At 45.7% G+C, this 14,947-nt stretch overlaps 1 protein-coding gene across 3 annotated transcripts in view; it reads left to right on the top strand.

The window, feature by feature from the left end:
* The window catches only part of ANO2 (anoctamin 2), a 348,314-nt gene that overhangs the window by 30,865 nt on the left and 302,502 nt on the right, over positions 1-14,947 (top strand). Inside the window, exon 1 of one of the 3 annotated variants that reach the window (XM_066261667.1) lies at positions 10,614-10,691. The exons of the other annotated variants lie outside the window; for them this stretch is intronic. Coding sequence (XP_066117764.1) covers positions 10,671-10,691 — 21 coding nt within the window. The 5' untranslated portion in view covers positions 10,614-10,670. Of the gene's footprint in view, positions 1-10,613; positions 10,692-14,947 lie in introns of those variants that run through there. 3 annotated transcript variants of the gene reach the window in all.

Consider the following 14,947-nt stretch of genomic DNA (forward strand, 5'->3'; position numbering starts at 1 on the left):
CTGGTAGCTTTCCTTCATCTCTTGACAAAGGCTTCTGGTCGTCTCTGGGATGCCTCAAAAGGGGCTGGAAAGAGGTTCTGGGTTTGGATTATTTGCCAATCTTGTGCTGTAGTAGCAGAGGGCAAGGATCAGTGATAGGCCTGGCTAAGGACTTCTGGCCTGGGCACCACCTCCGCTGGCTGTTGGTGCTTCTGGGTTTTTGTTAGCAGAAAAAACCTGTGAGGTATGAGAAAATGGGATTGTAAGGCCAAGGGCTGCCACAGTCATGGCCATTCACATGCAGGTTCTCATTGAATTCAGGCAGATGGTAAAGAAATAGTGGAGCCAAAAAATGGTAGGCCATTCCTTTATTAAAGTCTCACACCGGCCGACGAGCAAACACACAGGGAAGACCTCTTCCCTCTCATTCAGTGGCTCCCAAAACCCTGACACATTCTCTGGTTCCACAACCAGGAGAATCTTCTTCGATTCCTCCTAGAATCAAAGCCCCACCAATCTCAGTGGAGCTCGCAAAGCCCCTCAGCTCTCCACAGCTGCATTCCTTCTCTCTGCAAACATGGCTTCTTTCTTCAGCACTCTGCATTCTCTCTGCTCTCCCTGCAAAAACTGGCGGGGGCCACAAAGCCCCCTCCTCCAGCAAACATTAGCAAAACAATCGCCCTTCCCAAACAGAAAGGTAATTCGCAATTCCACAGACCACATGTACCTGGCCCTGCCCAATGCTGTTTTGTAACAATAAAAGTGAGCAAACTCAAAAAGTACAAATTTTACAAACTCATTTGCCCAACAGGGATCATGGGATGATAGGGCTAGAAGGGCTTGAAATTTCTTTCAAGTCCATCAGAGAGTAGGAACTGGATGTGACTTGTACAAGCTCATGCTGCTAATTAATACTTGAAGGAAATGAAATATTGATTATAGAGAGTTGATGCAAACAAATAAGTCAGGACGAGCTAACTTCCTTCTGTTAAACCTACTTTCTTTGTAGTTAGCTTATTATCTTCCCATGAGACTAATGTCTGACTGGTGCTTTTGGTATGACTGTCAGCGTGTCCATGGCTGGTGTCTGTTCTGACTTAACAATATGCTATTAAATATCTTGGGTACCATTCACTTCATATGATCCTTTGTGTCAATTTCTGCATTTGGTGAAGCGATGGTCTGGATAATGGTCAGTTCATCTCTACCCTGCTAATCATTCCTCTTCATGACAGTGCAGATGTTTTGGGCTTCTAGACAAACATGGAGAAAGCAGCTGCCAGGGGAGACTTTCTAGGCTCTGTTTCTGATCCTCTTTTCTCCTGCCTCTCATTTAGCAGGCATTTACTGAGCACCTATAGATGATATGTCTTGGGCCAAGAAATGACGACACAGAGGTGACTAAGATGTGGTCCCTGCCTTCAGGGAGCTGATAGTCAGTTAGGGAAGGTTAACCTGACCACAAGAGAGTCACACAGTGAGGGCTAAAGTGCAGTAACGGGTGGGAAGAGAGTTCTGGAAGAGTGACTGATGGTCTGGGTGGTTTGGAGAAGTCTTACCTGTGCCTCGAATCTCTCGGCTAAATCACCTTCCCTCTCCCTGGCCCCAGATGCTCAGGGTCCTGGCAGCAGTGAGTGGGCTTTGTCTCCTACTCTTACTGGGTCTCCAAGAAGGATTCACCTTCTATGAACGGAGATGCGGTTAGGACTGTGCGTGTTTGCAAGGCTTAGCTGAAGTGTGTGTTGCATGTGGCAGGATCTTTACCTGAACCTAGAGTTCTGGAGATTCCCAGGGGTCATATCTGTTACTTGATAGGTGGTAGGGATGGTTCTGGGGCAGCCTTAAGCGTCCCTTGTTCTTCACTGCAGACAGGATAAGACCTTACACCTGATAAGTCCTGGGAATGTGTGGCAGCATCAGGGCTTCTTAAACCTTGTGGATTTTGTGAATACAGTTCAAGGGTAGAATTCATAGACTTGGATGGTAGAAAATTGTACTTTATTTTCACCAACACTTAACTGAAACGTAGCATGTACTTCAATTGAGGAGACAAGCACAAAACTGTATCACTATGAGTTCCTGCAAATTTGTCACCAATAGTAATCACACGTGGATTCATATTACACTACAACTGTTGCACATACATCCAAAAGCATTTACAGTTATCACTACTTTGGAATTATGGCAATTTTTAGATGTGCTCTAGGTCTCGCTATTTAATGTCCTGATAAAGAAGCACGTATATTACTGTATCACATACTGATGTATGAATATTTTGATAACTGTATTTCTATATATACCTTTATTTTTTATTACCCTGTATGATTATTTTATGCATTTAAAAACAATCTAAGAAGGGGTCCATCAATTTCATTTGACTGTCCTGTGACATCAAGGCCCAAAGAAGATTATGAACCCCCGAAAATAGCCATAAAGCATAAGGAAAGACCCAGGCTGTGAGTGGGCTGTCCTGCATGTCTGCTGTGTGGTGACCAGACTGGGACACCCGCCACCCGTTCTCGGGAAACCAGCTGGCTCAGAGAAGAGTTCTGAGGAGCCTTGAGGCAGGAGCATGATTTGTGGGCATGTTGACTATGTCCAGCTGTGACATCAGCTAGACCCATACATGCTGCTTGGGGCTTATATGGCTATTTCCCTTTGACACTGTGTTGTTCTGTCCATAGTGGACTTGACCCCAAGAAAGAAATAGTGTAGAGAGTGCCAGAAGACCTGGGTACTAGGTCCCATGCTGCCACTAATTGGCTTCCTCCTGGACCTCAACTTCCCTGTCTGAAAAAGGAGAAGTTTGGGCAAAATCAGGGATTCTCAGACTGTATACCTGAAAGGCCTGGTTTCCCATGACTTTGACCAGTGGTTCTCAAACATTTTGAAGTCAAGGCGCATTTAAAATCCTACAAATACTTGTAGGCGCACTATATACAAATTTCTGAGAAATATGTTATAATAATTAAGTCATATATTAAAGAAAAAAATAAAGTCCAAGCGTGCTTTTATGACAATTAAATGAAATAAATACAACAAAATTAAATTTATCCTGACATTAAAAAACATTTTTATGTTACATTTTTTGAGTTATGCTTTTTAGAATTCGTAAAAAAAAGAGAGTTAAAAAAAAACCCAACAAAAAAGTTATCTTTTTATGTATATAGATACATTCTTAGTAAGATTTAGTAAATTTGGCAGGTCCTGATGCAAATGTGTTTTTTTTCATTCTTGTGTTCATGAGAAACATAAGCCTGATGTGTTCTAGTGATTTCTTCAATGTTTGGGCATATATTTGAAAGGCAAACTCTCATTTTCTCATTAATACATTGAAGAATTCTTCTCTTTTTACTCTCAATTGTGTTGAAAGTAGAAAATCCTAACTCACATAAATAGGATGTTGAAAATCGTAATAAAATGTTCAAAGCTTTTTTAGATATTGCCACATATTCTTCTTCTTATAGAAATCCAAAAGGCTTCAAGAGACAATTTCTTATGTTTAATCATCAATCCACGACAGGTAGATATAGCTGCCAGTTCTTCTTCTGTTAATGTTAAACAAAATCACTTGAAGCTTCCATGAATGGGTTTCTAATCCAATTGTATTGTTCAGTGTTAAGTGATGGAAAATGCTATAAATTCAATTCTGCCCGTCAGCCTTCAAGTTCTATTTTATTTACACTTAACTTTTGCTCACTTCCAGAATTGGATTCTTCAATATCATGCTTCTTTTTGAGAAATCTATCCAGTTTATTTGGGTGTATTTATCTAAAAATAATATAATGGTGTGTTTATAATAATGATGTGTTAACAAAAAGAGCAGTATTTCCTAGTGAAATGGTATAATAGAGTAACTATATTTATTTTTATATCTAGGCACATGCCGCGAACCAGCGCAGATAGTAATTCTAGGTCCTGAGTGGAAACAGTGCAGGATTAAGAAAATACAGGGTCAAGAGGGCCCTGTCATTGCTGCTGGCAAGAACAAAGCACACCCAAAAACCGATATTGACTTATTTATAAGGCAAAGTGGGCCATTAGCAAATCAATGAGATCTTTGATCATGTTTCCAAGGCAACCCAAGAATTTTTACCAAGTACAGAAAACCCCACCATACATATCATCTTAACTTGACACCAAACAAAGGATAGAAGAAACTCGCCTCCAGTCTTTCTGGGAACATGGGGGGTAGTGTAAACAATCCAGCACCACAGCTTAACAGCCTTTTGCAACCTAATCAGGCAAGTGAGGTGGGGGGTTGGGCAGACTGTCAGCTTACAGCCAATTCCCTACACCTCTGTCCCCCAAAAATCTAAACTCCAAAAACCCTGTTGGTTTTTTGGGGTCCCCAACAGGCACCTATTTCTCTGGAATACCATAAGGCACACCTGGAAATCTTCTAGGGCACACCAGCATGCCCTGGCACACACTTTGAGAACCACTGACTTAGACTGAGACAGTCTATGCTATAATAAAAATTGACAGTTTTCTCGATGTACAGAAAAAATGCATTGATAAAGATAATTTTTTCAATTTAAATTTGTTCTTATATATCTTTTCCTTAAACTTTTGGAAGCTATTATTCCTGGTCTGTCAGTAAGTACTTATTGAGAGCAAAGGAAGTGGATAAGAAGGAAAAGGGTTATTCATGGGAAAACTTAGAATTGGCCAATCATATTTCATGTCGCAACCTAGTTTAATTTCTGATTTTCTGTTGCTTATCTTAAAGATTCTTGAACTGAGATTTTGCCTCCTTTGAATGTTGGAGTTAAGCATGCTAGTATTTTAAGGACCTTTGTGAAAGGTTCTGTAGAGATGACTGTGGCCTGGGGGTGCTGATCAGTTCCTGTGGATCCCCAAGGCCCCTGCCTGCTGGGACATTCCTGAACATTTGTGATACATTCTGCCAGGAAGGCTGACCTTTGTTTTAGATGAGCAAAGGATGAGTAGATTGGCGAGTCCGAGTGGAGCGATGGCCTTTCTCCAGGGCAGATAACGCTCCGGTTTGCATTCAGGCTACAGACAAAAGCAATGTGTGGTATGTTCCCAGACTTCCCTGTTCTGTGCGCTGTGACCGTAAGTACAGTGAAAGCAAAAGGAAGAATTGCTGGCAGGGCAGTTAGCTGTGTCACTGTCTTCTGAAGTGGACAGTGCACTGTGGAGACCCTGCCTTCCTATCTTGCCATCTCTCGTGATTTGCCCAGGAGCGCAGCTATGGCCAGAGTGTTTATGAATCACCCCAAGAAGAGTCATGGAAACTGCCATCTATGGGAACACTGGGTCCATTCTGATGGCTTCCGGAATGTGCTCACTGTCCCTTGCGTATTACTGCTTTGGGAATCTCATTTGCTGCATGCCACCCTACCATGGGCAGCAGACAGCCTGCCTGTTCATCTCAACAGTCCAGGGGGTTGGTGTGGACCAGGTGACCAACGATACTTTCATAACTATCTTGTTGAGTTTCTGCTTGGGGATCCCTCCCTGCCAGGTGCCGAGTAGCAGGGTGGGTCTGGCTGGTGATTGTTTTATTTATTTTTATCTTTTTGAGAGAGGCAGGGAGAGAGAGATAGGGACATCAAGCTGCTCCTGTATGTGCCCTGGCAGGTAAATCGAACCAGCAACCTCTGTACTCTGAGATGATGCTCCAACCAACTGAGCTATCTGGCCAGGGCTTAATTTCTTTTGATTTATTGTTTCAGAGAGACAGAGAGAGGAAGGGAGAGAGAGGGGAGGGGGAAGGGAAGCATTAATTTGTTGTTCCACTCAGTCATGCATTCATTGGTTGCTTCCCATGTGTGCCCTGACTGGGGATCGAACTCGCAACATTGTCATTTTGGGATGATGCTCTTAAGCGACTGAGCTAACCAGCCAGGGCCTGGCTGTGGATGTTTTAGCCAAAGCTGTGTTTCTCCCTTGTCTTGGAGCTCTTCCCAGGTGAGGGAACTTACACTCAGCTCCTCCACAGGCCTTTAGAGAGTCTAGGCTTGCCAGGCTTCAGAGAGGCCATGTGGGGTTTCAGTATCTTTTCAGGAACAGGAAGTCAGCAGAAGTGGAGTTGGATGGTGTGCTGTTCTGTTGTATCTTCTTTCTCAAGTGCAGCTATAGGAAGCCCCAAAGGAGCTGAAGCCATGGGGCTTTCAGGGTATGGATGGGTTGGCTGCTGACTCCTGGCACATGGTTATGGCCCTGTGTGTGCTGCTGCGTACTGTCCCCACTGTGCTCTGAGGAGTTGAAAAGGACAACTTTAGAACAATTTGGGCCACAACCCATGAGTAAGGTCTGAGGGGATCCCAGCTCTGCTAGCAGAATGTTTAGAACACCAGTGACCAGCAGGGGGAGTTACTTCCTGCCCGTCACCTGGACTTCCCCAGCAACAGGACATAGTGGGAACAACTTCGTGTGTGGAGGGAAATAAGTAGGATTTCCTGATGTGTGCCTTTAAGCAAGTCCCTTAGCCACGGTGGGTCTATTTCTTATCTGAGATGTGTTGCCAACACCTTCCACAGGAAGATGTCAAAAAATGAAGTGCCAGTTCTGCAAATCTTTGCAGGAATGGTGTGGAGTTCCTTCTTGCTTTGGATTTTTCCTCTTGGCCAGTGGATCCAAGTGGTCTCTCTCATCTGTCTGCATTTTGCTTTAATGTTCCAATATTGTATACTGCCTATGAGCTGAGTTAAATTTCCTTCCCATTTTATGAATGAAATAACATGTTTAATTCAGTGGTGGGATTCAGCCAGTTTGTACCGGTTTGGCAGAACTGATACCGAATTTTTTGTTGAGTTCGGTGAACCAATTGTTAGAATGGCACTTGTAATCAGGGTTCTCTCTAAGGTGGGCACCTAGGCAGCCGCCCAATGTGGAAATCATAAATTTACATTCCTTACTCTTTTTTAATGTTCATCTGCGCAACAGTGTATTCTAAGCCCCTTAGTAATGTTCATTCTGTCCATAGGTGAAAATAATTTCACGGAACTACGCTTGTAATATTTATTTATTCATTTCATAAAACTCATTATACCTTTGACGAAGTACTACATTTTTAACTCCCTTGCATTTGTCACTTTAGTAAACAAACATGTAATGTAAAGAAAAAAGTGCCAAACAACTGGGGGGTGACAAGCTCTCAGTGGCAATATCTTAAATAATAGTTTTATTGTTTTCTGTCAGGTATTATTTAATATTTTTTATTAATATTTTAAAACTCTTTCTTATAACATAATCTAGGTTTGTGTACCTCTTTTATTGTTCTTATTTAAGTATTAAATGCATGAAATAATAAACTACCTTTCTGTATATCTTTTTTTTATATTGATACTTAACACATTCATTAGGACAGAGAACTGGTTGTTAAATTATTTGAATTTCACCACTGGTTTAACTGTGGATTAAGCCACTCCAAAGGAAGGAGGTATGGGATTTTACTTCTAGTTGGGAAATGAGAGATACATTCACAGTCACATGTTCTGATTGCTTCTTTTGTGGATTCTTTTTGTAGAAGTTCTTTCTCACAATTTCAATTATTTCAATACCACGGTCATGATTTTGAATACCACTGCTTACCAGTTTCATGATTTTAGGCATAGGCATTTCTTAGTTATACTGTTATTTGCTGAATATTTTTGCCAAGTTAGCTCACTTTTTAAACTTAAACTTATTTTGAAAGAAAAAATATTATTATCAGAAGTGGAGAACCAGTATCATTGGCCAAGAAGTAAATAGTAACTACAAAAATATACCACACTAGAAATAAAACACTAGCATTCATTTCTGGCTGGATACCATTGGCTATAGAAGGTCCCAGGCTGGGGGGTGGGGGAGCTGCTCGTTCTCTGTTGAGAAGGAAGCTTATTATGTGGTACAAATGAAACCACTATGATACTGCATGTCAGTTATTCCTCAATTAAAAAAATAATCGAAAATTTTAAAAAAAGGAGGAAGCTTAACCAGAGTGGTTGAAGACATATTGACATCAAACTGAGGCTTTATCTTTGCAAAATAATTGCAAAGATTCTTTCTCATTATTTAAAATACTATGTAATGCTCTGTTATAACCACATCTCATGCTCCTAGTTTCTAACTTGGGCAACATCACCAGAACAGGGCACCCTCTGGAACTTCACCTGTCCCCTGATAGACTGAAGACTTGGAGAACAGGAATTGTGTTGTATTCTTTATTTTCTTGTGTGTGCAGTGTCTAGCACATAGTAGATACTCAACAATGTTTGTTGAATTGATTCAAAATATACTACATGCAAGGACAATACATGCAGAGTTGTTCACAGGAGGAGCCATCCACAGAGCTGGCAGGGAAGGCTCTCCAGAGGAGATGAACCTGCACCCCTCCCCAGCCTGACCCCCTCACACGGGCCTGGACTCTCGGCTTTCTCTCCACCCGAGTCCTCTCTCATTCCTACCGCTTTGGTCGCAGCTCTGCCTTTGGTTCTTCCATCTCCTTTCCCAACCAGTGAAGGAAATACCATAGCAACCTGCAGCCCCTCAGAGCCACCCACCCTGAGGAGAGGGCCGAGGGGAGTAAAAACTAAGGGTGGGAGAGGGAGGGAGGGAGTGAGGGAGAGAGAGAGGGAGAGAGAGGGAGGGAGATGGGCTCCGTGTGTGTGTGTGTGTGTGTGTGTGTGTGTGTGTGTGTGTGTGTGGAGACCTGTACAGTAAACCTGAAACCTCAGAGTCTGCCCTCTGACCCAGTGTTGAGGGGGTTTCAGTGACTGCTGGGAGAAGAGGCTGAGTCCTGGGAGTGGCTGGCAGTTTCCTGTCTTCCTACCCTTCCTCTCTGGCGCTCTCTCCTTACTTTTAGCACCCTCCAGCCCCATACTGTTGGGCAAACTCCACAGCCCAGGATGATTGGTGTTGTTATGGACTTGGTGATGTTTGTGTTGATGCCAGGCTGGTCTCCAAGATGCAGTTTAAACAGTCCTCCAGGTGCCTGACCCAGCGATGGTGCAACAGATAGAGTGTTGGCAAGGATCCAGGTTTGAGATCCCAAGGTCGCCGGTTTGAGCGCGGGCTCATCTGGTTTGAGCAAAGCTCACCAGCTTGAGCCCAAGGTCGCTGGCTTGAGCATGGGCTCATAGACATGACCCCATGGTCACTGGCTTGAGCCCAAAGGTCACTGGCTTAAAGCCCAAGGTTGCTGGCTTGAGCAAGGGGTCACTTGCTCTGCTGTAGCCTGTAGCTCCCCTACCCTCCCACACCCGGCAAGGCACATATGAGAAAGCAATCACTGAACAACGAAGGTGCTGCAACGAAGAATCAATGCTTCTCATCTCTCTCCCTTCCTGTCTGTCCCTGTCTGTCCCTCTCTCTGACTCTGTCAAAAAAAAAATACTCCAGGCAAAGATGCAGTCACTGTTTCTATGGACAGTATGTCAGAAACCGTCTAATGGCAGTCTCCTGAAGGCTTCTCTGGCACTGGGGCCCTGCTTTCATCCAGTCACCAGGAATCTCCTGCTCAGTGTGACCAGGAATACTGTGCTCTCCCTCCTGCCAGGGAGGCTTCTGGACTCTGGACCCTCCTTTCCTGAGCATCTCACTGTTGCCTTTGAAGATGTTAGTAATGACAACAAACACTTCTACTGTGCTAGGTACATAGAATAACTCACTTAATCCTTATAACAACCCTATAGAGTCTATGACTACCCCTGTTTTATAGATAAGAAAACTGAGGTTATTTAACTTGGTCAAGGTCAAACAGCTGGTGCCAGTAGGGATTGAGACCCTGAGTTTGAGCTTAGTCACTGCACTGTCCCACCTCTCCAGGGTAATGTTTCTGCCCTCTGAGCGTGGTATGGAGAATGGGGAGTTCTTACTCTTATCACTGGCGGGGTCAGCAGCTAGAGCAGGTTCAGGAGAGAAGGGAGCCTCTGAACTTGAGAGTATTCTCTACCCACCTTTGTCCCCTGTTATCCCTACCCCGATTTTCCCTCTTCGCCTAGGTCAGAGGTTGTGGGTTGAGTAATAGCTGGATTCCTGCAGGTGCCTTCTTATTACTCATGGGCTGTGTTGGTGGCAGGAGTCAATCTTCCCCGCACTGCCCCTGAGACAGCTGATGGGTCTGCAGCCAGCAGGCAGGGGTCAGAGGTGGCAGGGGTTCCCAGGAGGGTGGAGCTGGAGGATGACACAGCAAGAATTGGAGAGAGTACCGGGGGCAGGGTGGTGTCCAGAGCCACCTTAGGGCTCCATCACGGAGGACAGCAAGCCAGCATGGAATGCCGGCTCTCCCTGGGAGCAGGGCTGGGATGGTCCTGTCCGGAGGTATGGGGAGGGGTGACAATGGGGCCAGGAGGTATCTGTCTTGGTGTGCGCAGCCCCCTCTTCTGCGGCTTCTTCTCCCCACCTGCTTTTCCCATCACTTCTTCCTTCGCACCTTCCTGAGGCGTTTCACTCAGACCCTTCAGTAGAACTCTGCCTTGCTGCTGTTGCATTTTTAATAGGGATCAAAGCTTCAGGCAAATGGTGGTGTATTAGGCACCAGCAGACGGAACAGGGCTCTGGAAATCACACCATATTGGCTCTTTCCTTTCCCCCATGGCCCCACATGGGCCTCCCTCCTTCCTTTACTCCAGCTGTCGTAAGCCGCTTACATTGGAGCCTAATGCTGTAACAGCCAGGCAACATTTGGGATGGAGCGCCCCTTATGTGCGGAGGCTTCTGAAGGAGGAGGTCGATGATATATGGTCAGCACGTTTGGAGAGGTTAGTGTTTAATGAAGGAAAAAGGAAGGCAAACGATTTCTCAGGGTCACGCAGGATGACCCCTGTAAATGTGCAGGTTTATTTCATGTATGGCTCCTTATGGAGGGTGAATAGTTAATCTGCTAACAGCCTCTTGCATTCTGGGTCATTCTCTCCTGCTGTTAGGATGCGCAGGAAACGGAACCTAATTCAGTCATTAATCTTAGCCTAAGCCAAGCTGAATCAGACAGACATGCTGGGTGGGATCTTCCTCCCTCAAACACAGTGTCATCCCCTCCAGGACCAGAGGGCTGTCGTTTATCTGTGTTAACACTCACCTCCACCAGTCTGGGTAACTGCAAATCACCTGCACAGTCCTTGTCTGCATACATATATGTCTGTACACTTTCTGACTGTTTTGCTATAATGACTAGAACTAAGAGGGGCGGGGCCGGAGGGTTTCCTGAAGGAGAAAGTTCTGATGTAAAGCAAAGTTGGAATGCTGGACTGAATCTGAACCCCAGCTCAGCCACCAAGTGACATATCACCTTGGGCCAATCATAGGAGGTCTCCAATTACTCAGTCTTATCTGATCTGTTTGAGTTGTTTCAAACAAGCCTGGCACATCATGGGTACTTAACATTGGCTAGGGAAGCAAATGATCAAATGAGATAACACACGTCCAAACGCCTAGAGCAGTGCCTGATGAAAGGCATGTGTCGGAAGCCGTGTTAGTTGGTATTCAAGTTCCTTAATCCCAGGTCCAAAGATTCCTAAAACACTTTTGTCGTTTTCCTGGTCTCTAGGTGTACCTGTCTATATATAAACTGCAGACACTTGCCCATCCTAATTACCTCTCTTCCTCTGCTGGCCTGGCTTCATGGCCCAGTGTGAGATTTCAACACCTGCTTGCTGTTCAGATTCCCTGGAGAGCCCCTTCCCCCCACAAAGACAACTGCTTTGTTCTCCTTCTCTTTCTAGAGCCTCTGGAAAGCTCACCCAAGAGCTAAGACCCCGTATCAAATACCTCACCCTTCAGGAGGCTGAATGGCCCCCTGGAAGACTCACCTGGAATCATTGGGCTGGTGAATAGGTCACCCACCTTAGAACCTGGTTTGAACTAGAAGTCTAGTTTGTTGTATTGAACACATGTTTTTAAAATTCTCATCAAATGTTAAGTAATGTAGCTTGCTACAGTGAGTCCTTTTTGAAAGTGAATAACCAGCCTAATTTATCTGCTTTCTATCCTGGACTTTCAATCTCAAATTTGTTTGGAGCAAGGCACTCTCTTACTGTGCATTAGTCGCAAGGGCTCTCTCTTCCTATACAAATCTTAGCACCACCTAGTTTATGAACCAACTAGAGGAAGCGAGAATATAAATCGCCTCTTACTTGTTCTAGCAGAATCTCAAAACACAAGAGGGAAGTTCTTCTTGAGATCTAACTTCAGTCCTTCTAGAACAACCATATGTTGGTGAAGGAACAGGTCAGATGGCATGCATTTGATTGGCCCCGCTGGGTCTAATGACCATGGGGATTTGTCTCAGGAGCCTCATTTTGAGGCTCCAATGTCCTATGGAGCCATTGGGAGGACTGGAAAATATCTTCTTTGAGGGCCAGAGGAGGAGACAGTCTGATCATCGGCAGTTTGGAGCTCTTTTCCCAGCTTTGTCTCAGATTCAGGACAAATCACATGACTTTTTCCAGCTCTTAAATTTTAATATTTTTGGCTGGTTTGGGTTCTTCCATCTCTTATCTTCTATGACATCTATAAGCAGGTCAGCTCATTGTTTTCTGCAGAATCACTTCTGTTGGTGGGCTGCATGAGATGTCTGAAGGTCGCCTTGTCCATGACCCTGACTCTGGAATGGGCTTCCTGTATCCCATTGCTTCAAACATCTTCCCAGACATCTCCCCATCTTCTCTGATAATATCTCCTTACGCTTCATAGTGACTAGGTTCTTTCCAGAGTCTGACTTGAACCTGTCTTGCTGCCATCTCAACCCCTTGGTCCACATAGTCCCATCCTCTAGGGAGGCAAAGAACAGCTGCTTGGCTCCACCCCTGTTCCTTCCTCGTTCTTATTGGAGTATCACCTCCGTGCATCCAGCTCGTGAATCCCCCAGCAATTTCTTGTCACTAGATCACATTGCAAGCTCCTCTCCAAATGCTGTCTGGCTGCTTCCTGTTCCAGGCATCTCCCTCCCACCTGAGTATTTGTGTTTCTGATTATTTGTCCCCAGATGCAACGGCCACATTTTTCCAGGTTGGATCTGCTCGTTGTTACTTCCTGCCTGGGTTTGCTAACATCTCCAGGTCCCTTTTGCAGCCGCTGCTGCAGGCTTGCTCCGCATGGAAACGTGAATTTCTGGCCTTCAGAAAGCAAACCATGAAGGCAGTGGGATGGGGAGAGCTGGGTCCCCTGCTGGGAGGGGCCCCACCCAACCTGAAGTCCAGGCCCTCCCCAGGAGAACATCTGAACTGATGAATGTTGAAAGCCATCAGGTGCTGCCAGCAGGGGGACGACCTCCAGTGAGACCTGCCCCAGCTGTCCGGAGTTCTCTTAGTCTCCTGAGCTGAGAACAAGGAGACGCCTCCTGCCCCCCTGGCCTTGGCTCTTTCCAAACAGCCATCACCAGCTCTAATGAAATACTCAGCAGATGAAGTGACCGAGCGCCAGATGAAGGGTTTGGGGGTCCATTTCCCGTCCGAGGAAGTGGCTGGGCCAGGATGGCAGGGGCCGCAAGTAAATGCAGAGGGAGAGCGAATGTGCCCTCAAACATTTTTGAAAAGGGAAGTTTATTTTATTTTCGTTTTTCCAATTTTATTTTATTGTAAGCCGACTTACAATATTCTGATGACTCAGAAATCCAGAGTTGGGATTCTGAGAGTCAGACACTCATCTCATTTGACAGATGGAGACCTGTGGAAATTCACTAACTTCAAAAGTGTTTTAAACTCTCCTCTGCCCCCTAGACAGGTGCTGAGTGCTGGGCATGGAAAGTTAAATCCCTCGTGACTGTTTCTGCAGCTCAGAAATGGATACCTAGCCAAACAACCCTGTCTTCCACTGGCCGTCATCTTTCCCCCACTCTTTACCTTGAACCAGAGCTAGAGGGGGAGGTTGGGCTCCACCTCCCAGCCTCCCAGCCTCCCAGCCTCCCAGCCTCTCAGCCTCCCAGCCTCCCAGCCTCCCAGCCTCCCAGTCACCCAGCCTCCCAGCCTCCCAGCCTCACAGCCTCTCAGCCTCCCAGCCTCCCAGCCTCCCAGCCACCGAGCCTCCTAGCCTCCCAGCCTCTCAGCCTCCCAGCCTCCCAGCCACCGAGCCTCCCAGCGAGCCTTCCAGCCTCCCAGCCTCTCAGCCTCCCAGCCACCCAGCCTCTCAGCCTCCCAGCCTCCCAGCCTCTCAGCCTCCCAGCCTCTCAGCCTCTCAGCCTCCCAGCCTCCCAACCTCCCAGCCTCTCAGCCTCCCAGCCTCCCAGGGCTCTTGGTGCACCGAGATTGAATTGAAATTTTAGGATGTGAATGAGGAGAGTTGGATGCTGCTCCTAAGAGATTGTCAGAACTAGAGCAGAAGAGGGAACTGCAAAAAAAACCCCAAAAACCAAAAACACAGAATTCATGCATCCTGCCCCATCCCAGTTCTCGGCTTCTCCACCCCACTGTGGCTTCTGAGTTCTGAACATGTTGCTGCTAGTTAGGAGGCTTCCTCAGAAATGCTGATGAATTTAGAGTGATTTTAAAATTCATCCAGGGAAATAAACAGCTGCAGCTTGAAACACACACACACACACACACACACACACACACACACACACACACACCACACAAAATTGTGCTGCTGTGTCCCCCACCTCCCCACTGACCCCCCCCATGTAGGAAAAGCACACACACCCAAACCATGTAGAAACCCAGAAACCCATGTGAATTGTGTGAGGGATTTGAATGACCACTGCGCAGAGGAAGAGGGATTAGCTGTCCTGCAGACTGGCAGATGCCGCGCCAGGAGACTGCATGGTCTTAAGAACACGTGTCTGGAATCCTAGGGACTTTTGCATCCCTGGTTTCTGGAGCTTTTTGCAAGACAGAGCTGTTTCTCTCTTCTAAGAACCTTCGACTTCCCTAGGGAAGTGGGGAGGAGAAAGGGAACAAACATTTGTGGTCACCTGCGTACATGCCAGACTTTTATATTCTCTTAACAAAATTATTGTGAAGTAGCGGTTATTGTGAAATTATTGTTCCCATTTTGTAGAAATGGGATAAGGTTGGGATCTATT

Source organism: Saccopteryx bilineata, chromosome 1 (genome assembly GCF_036850765.1).
Source record: "Saccopteryx bilineata isolate mSacBil1 chromosome 1, mSacBil1_pri_phased_curated, whole genome shotgun sequence".
NCBI lineage: Eukaryota > Metazoa > Chordata > Mammalia > Chiroptera > Emballonuridae > Saccopteryx > Saccopteryx bilineata.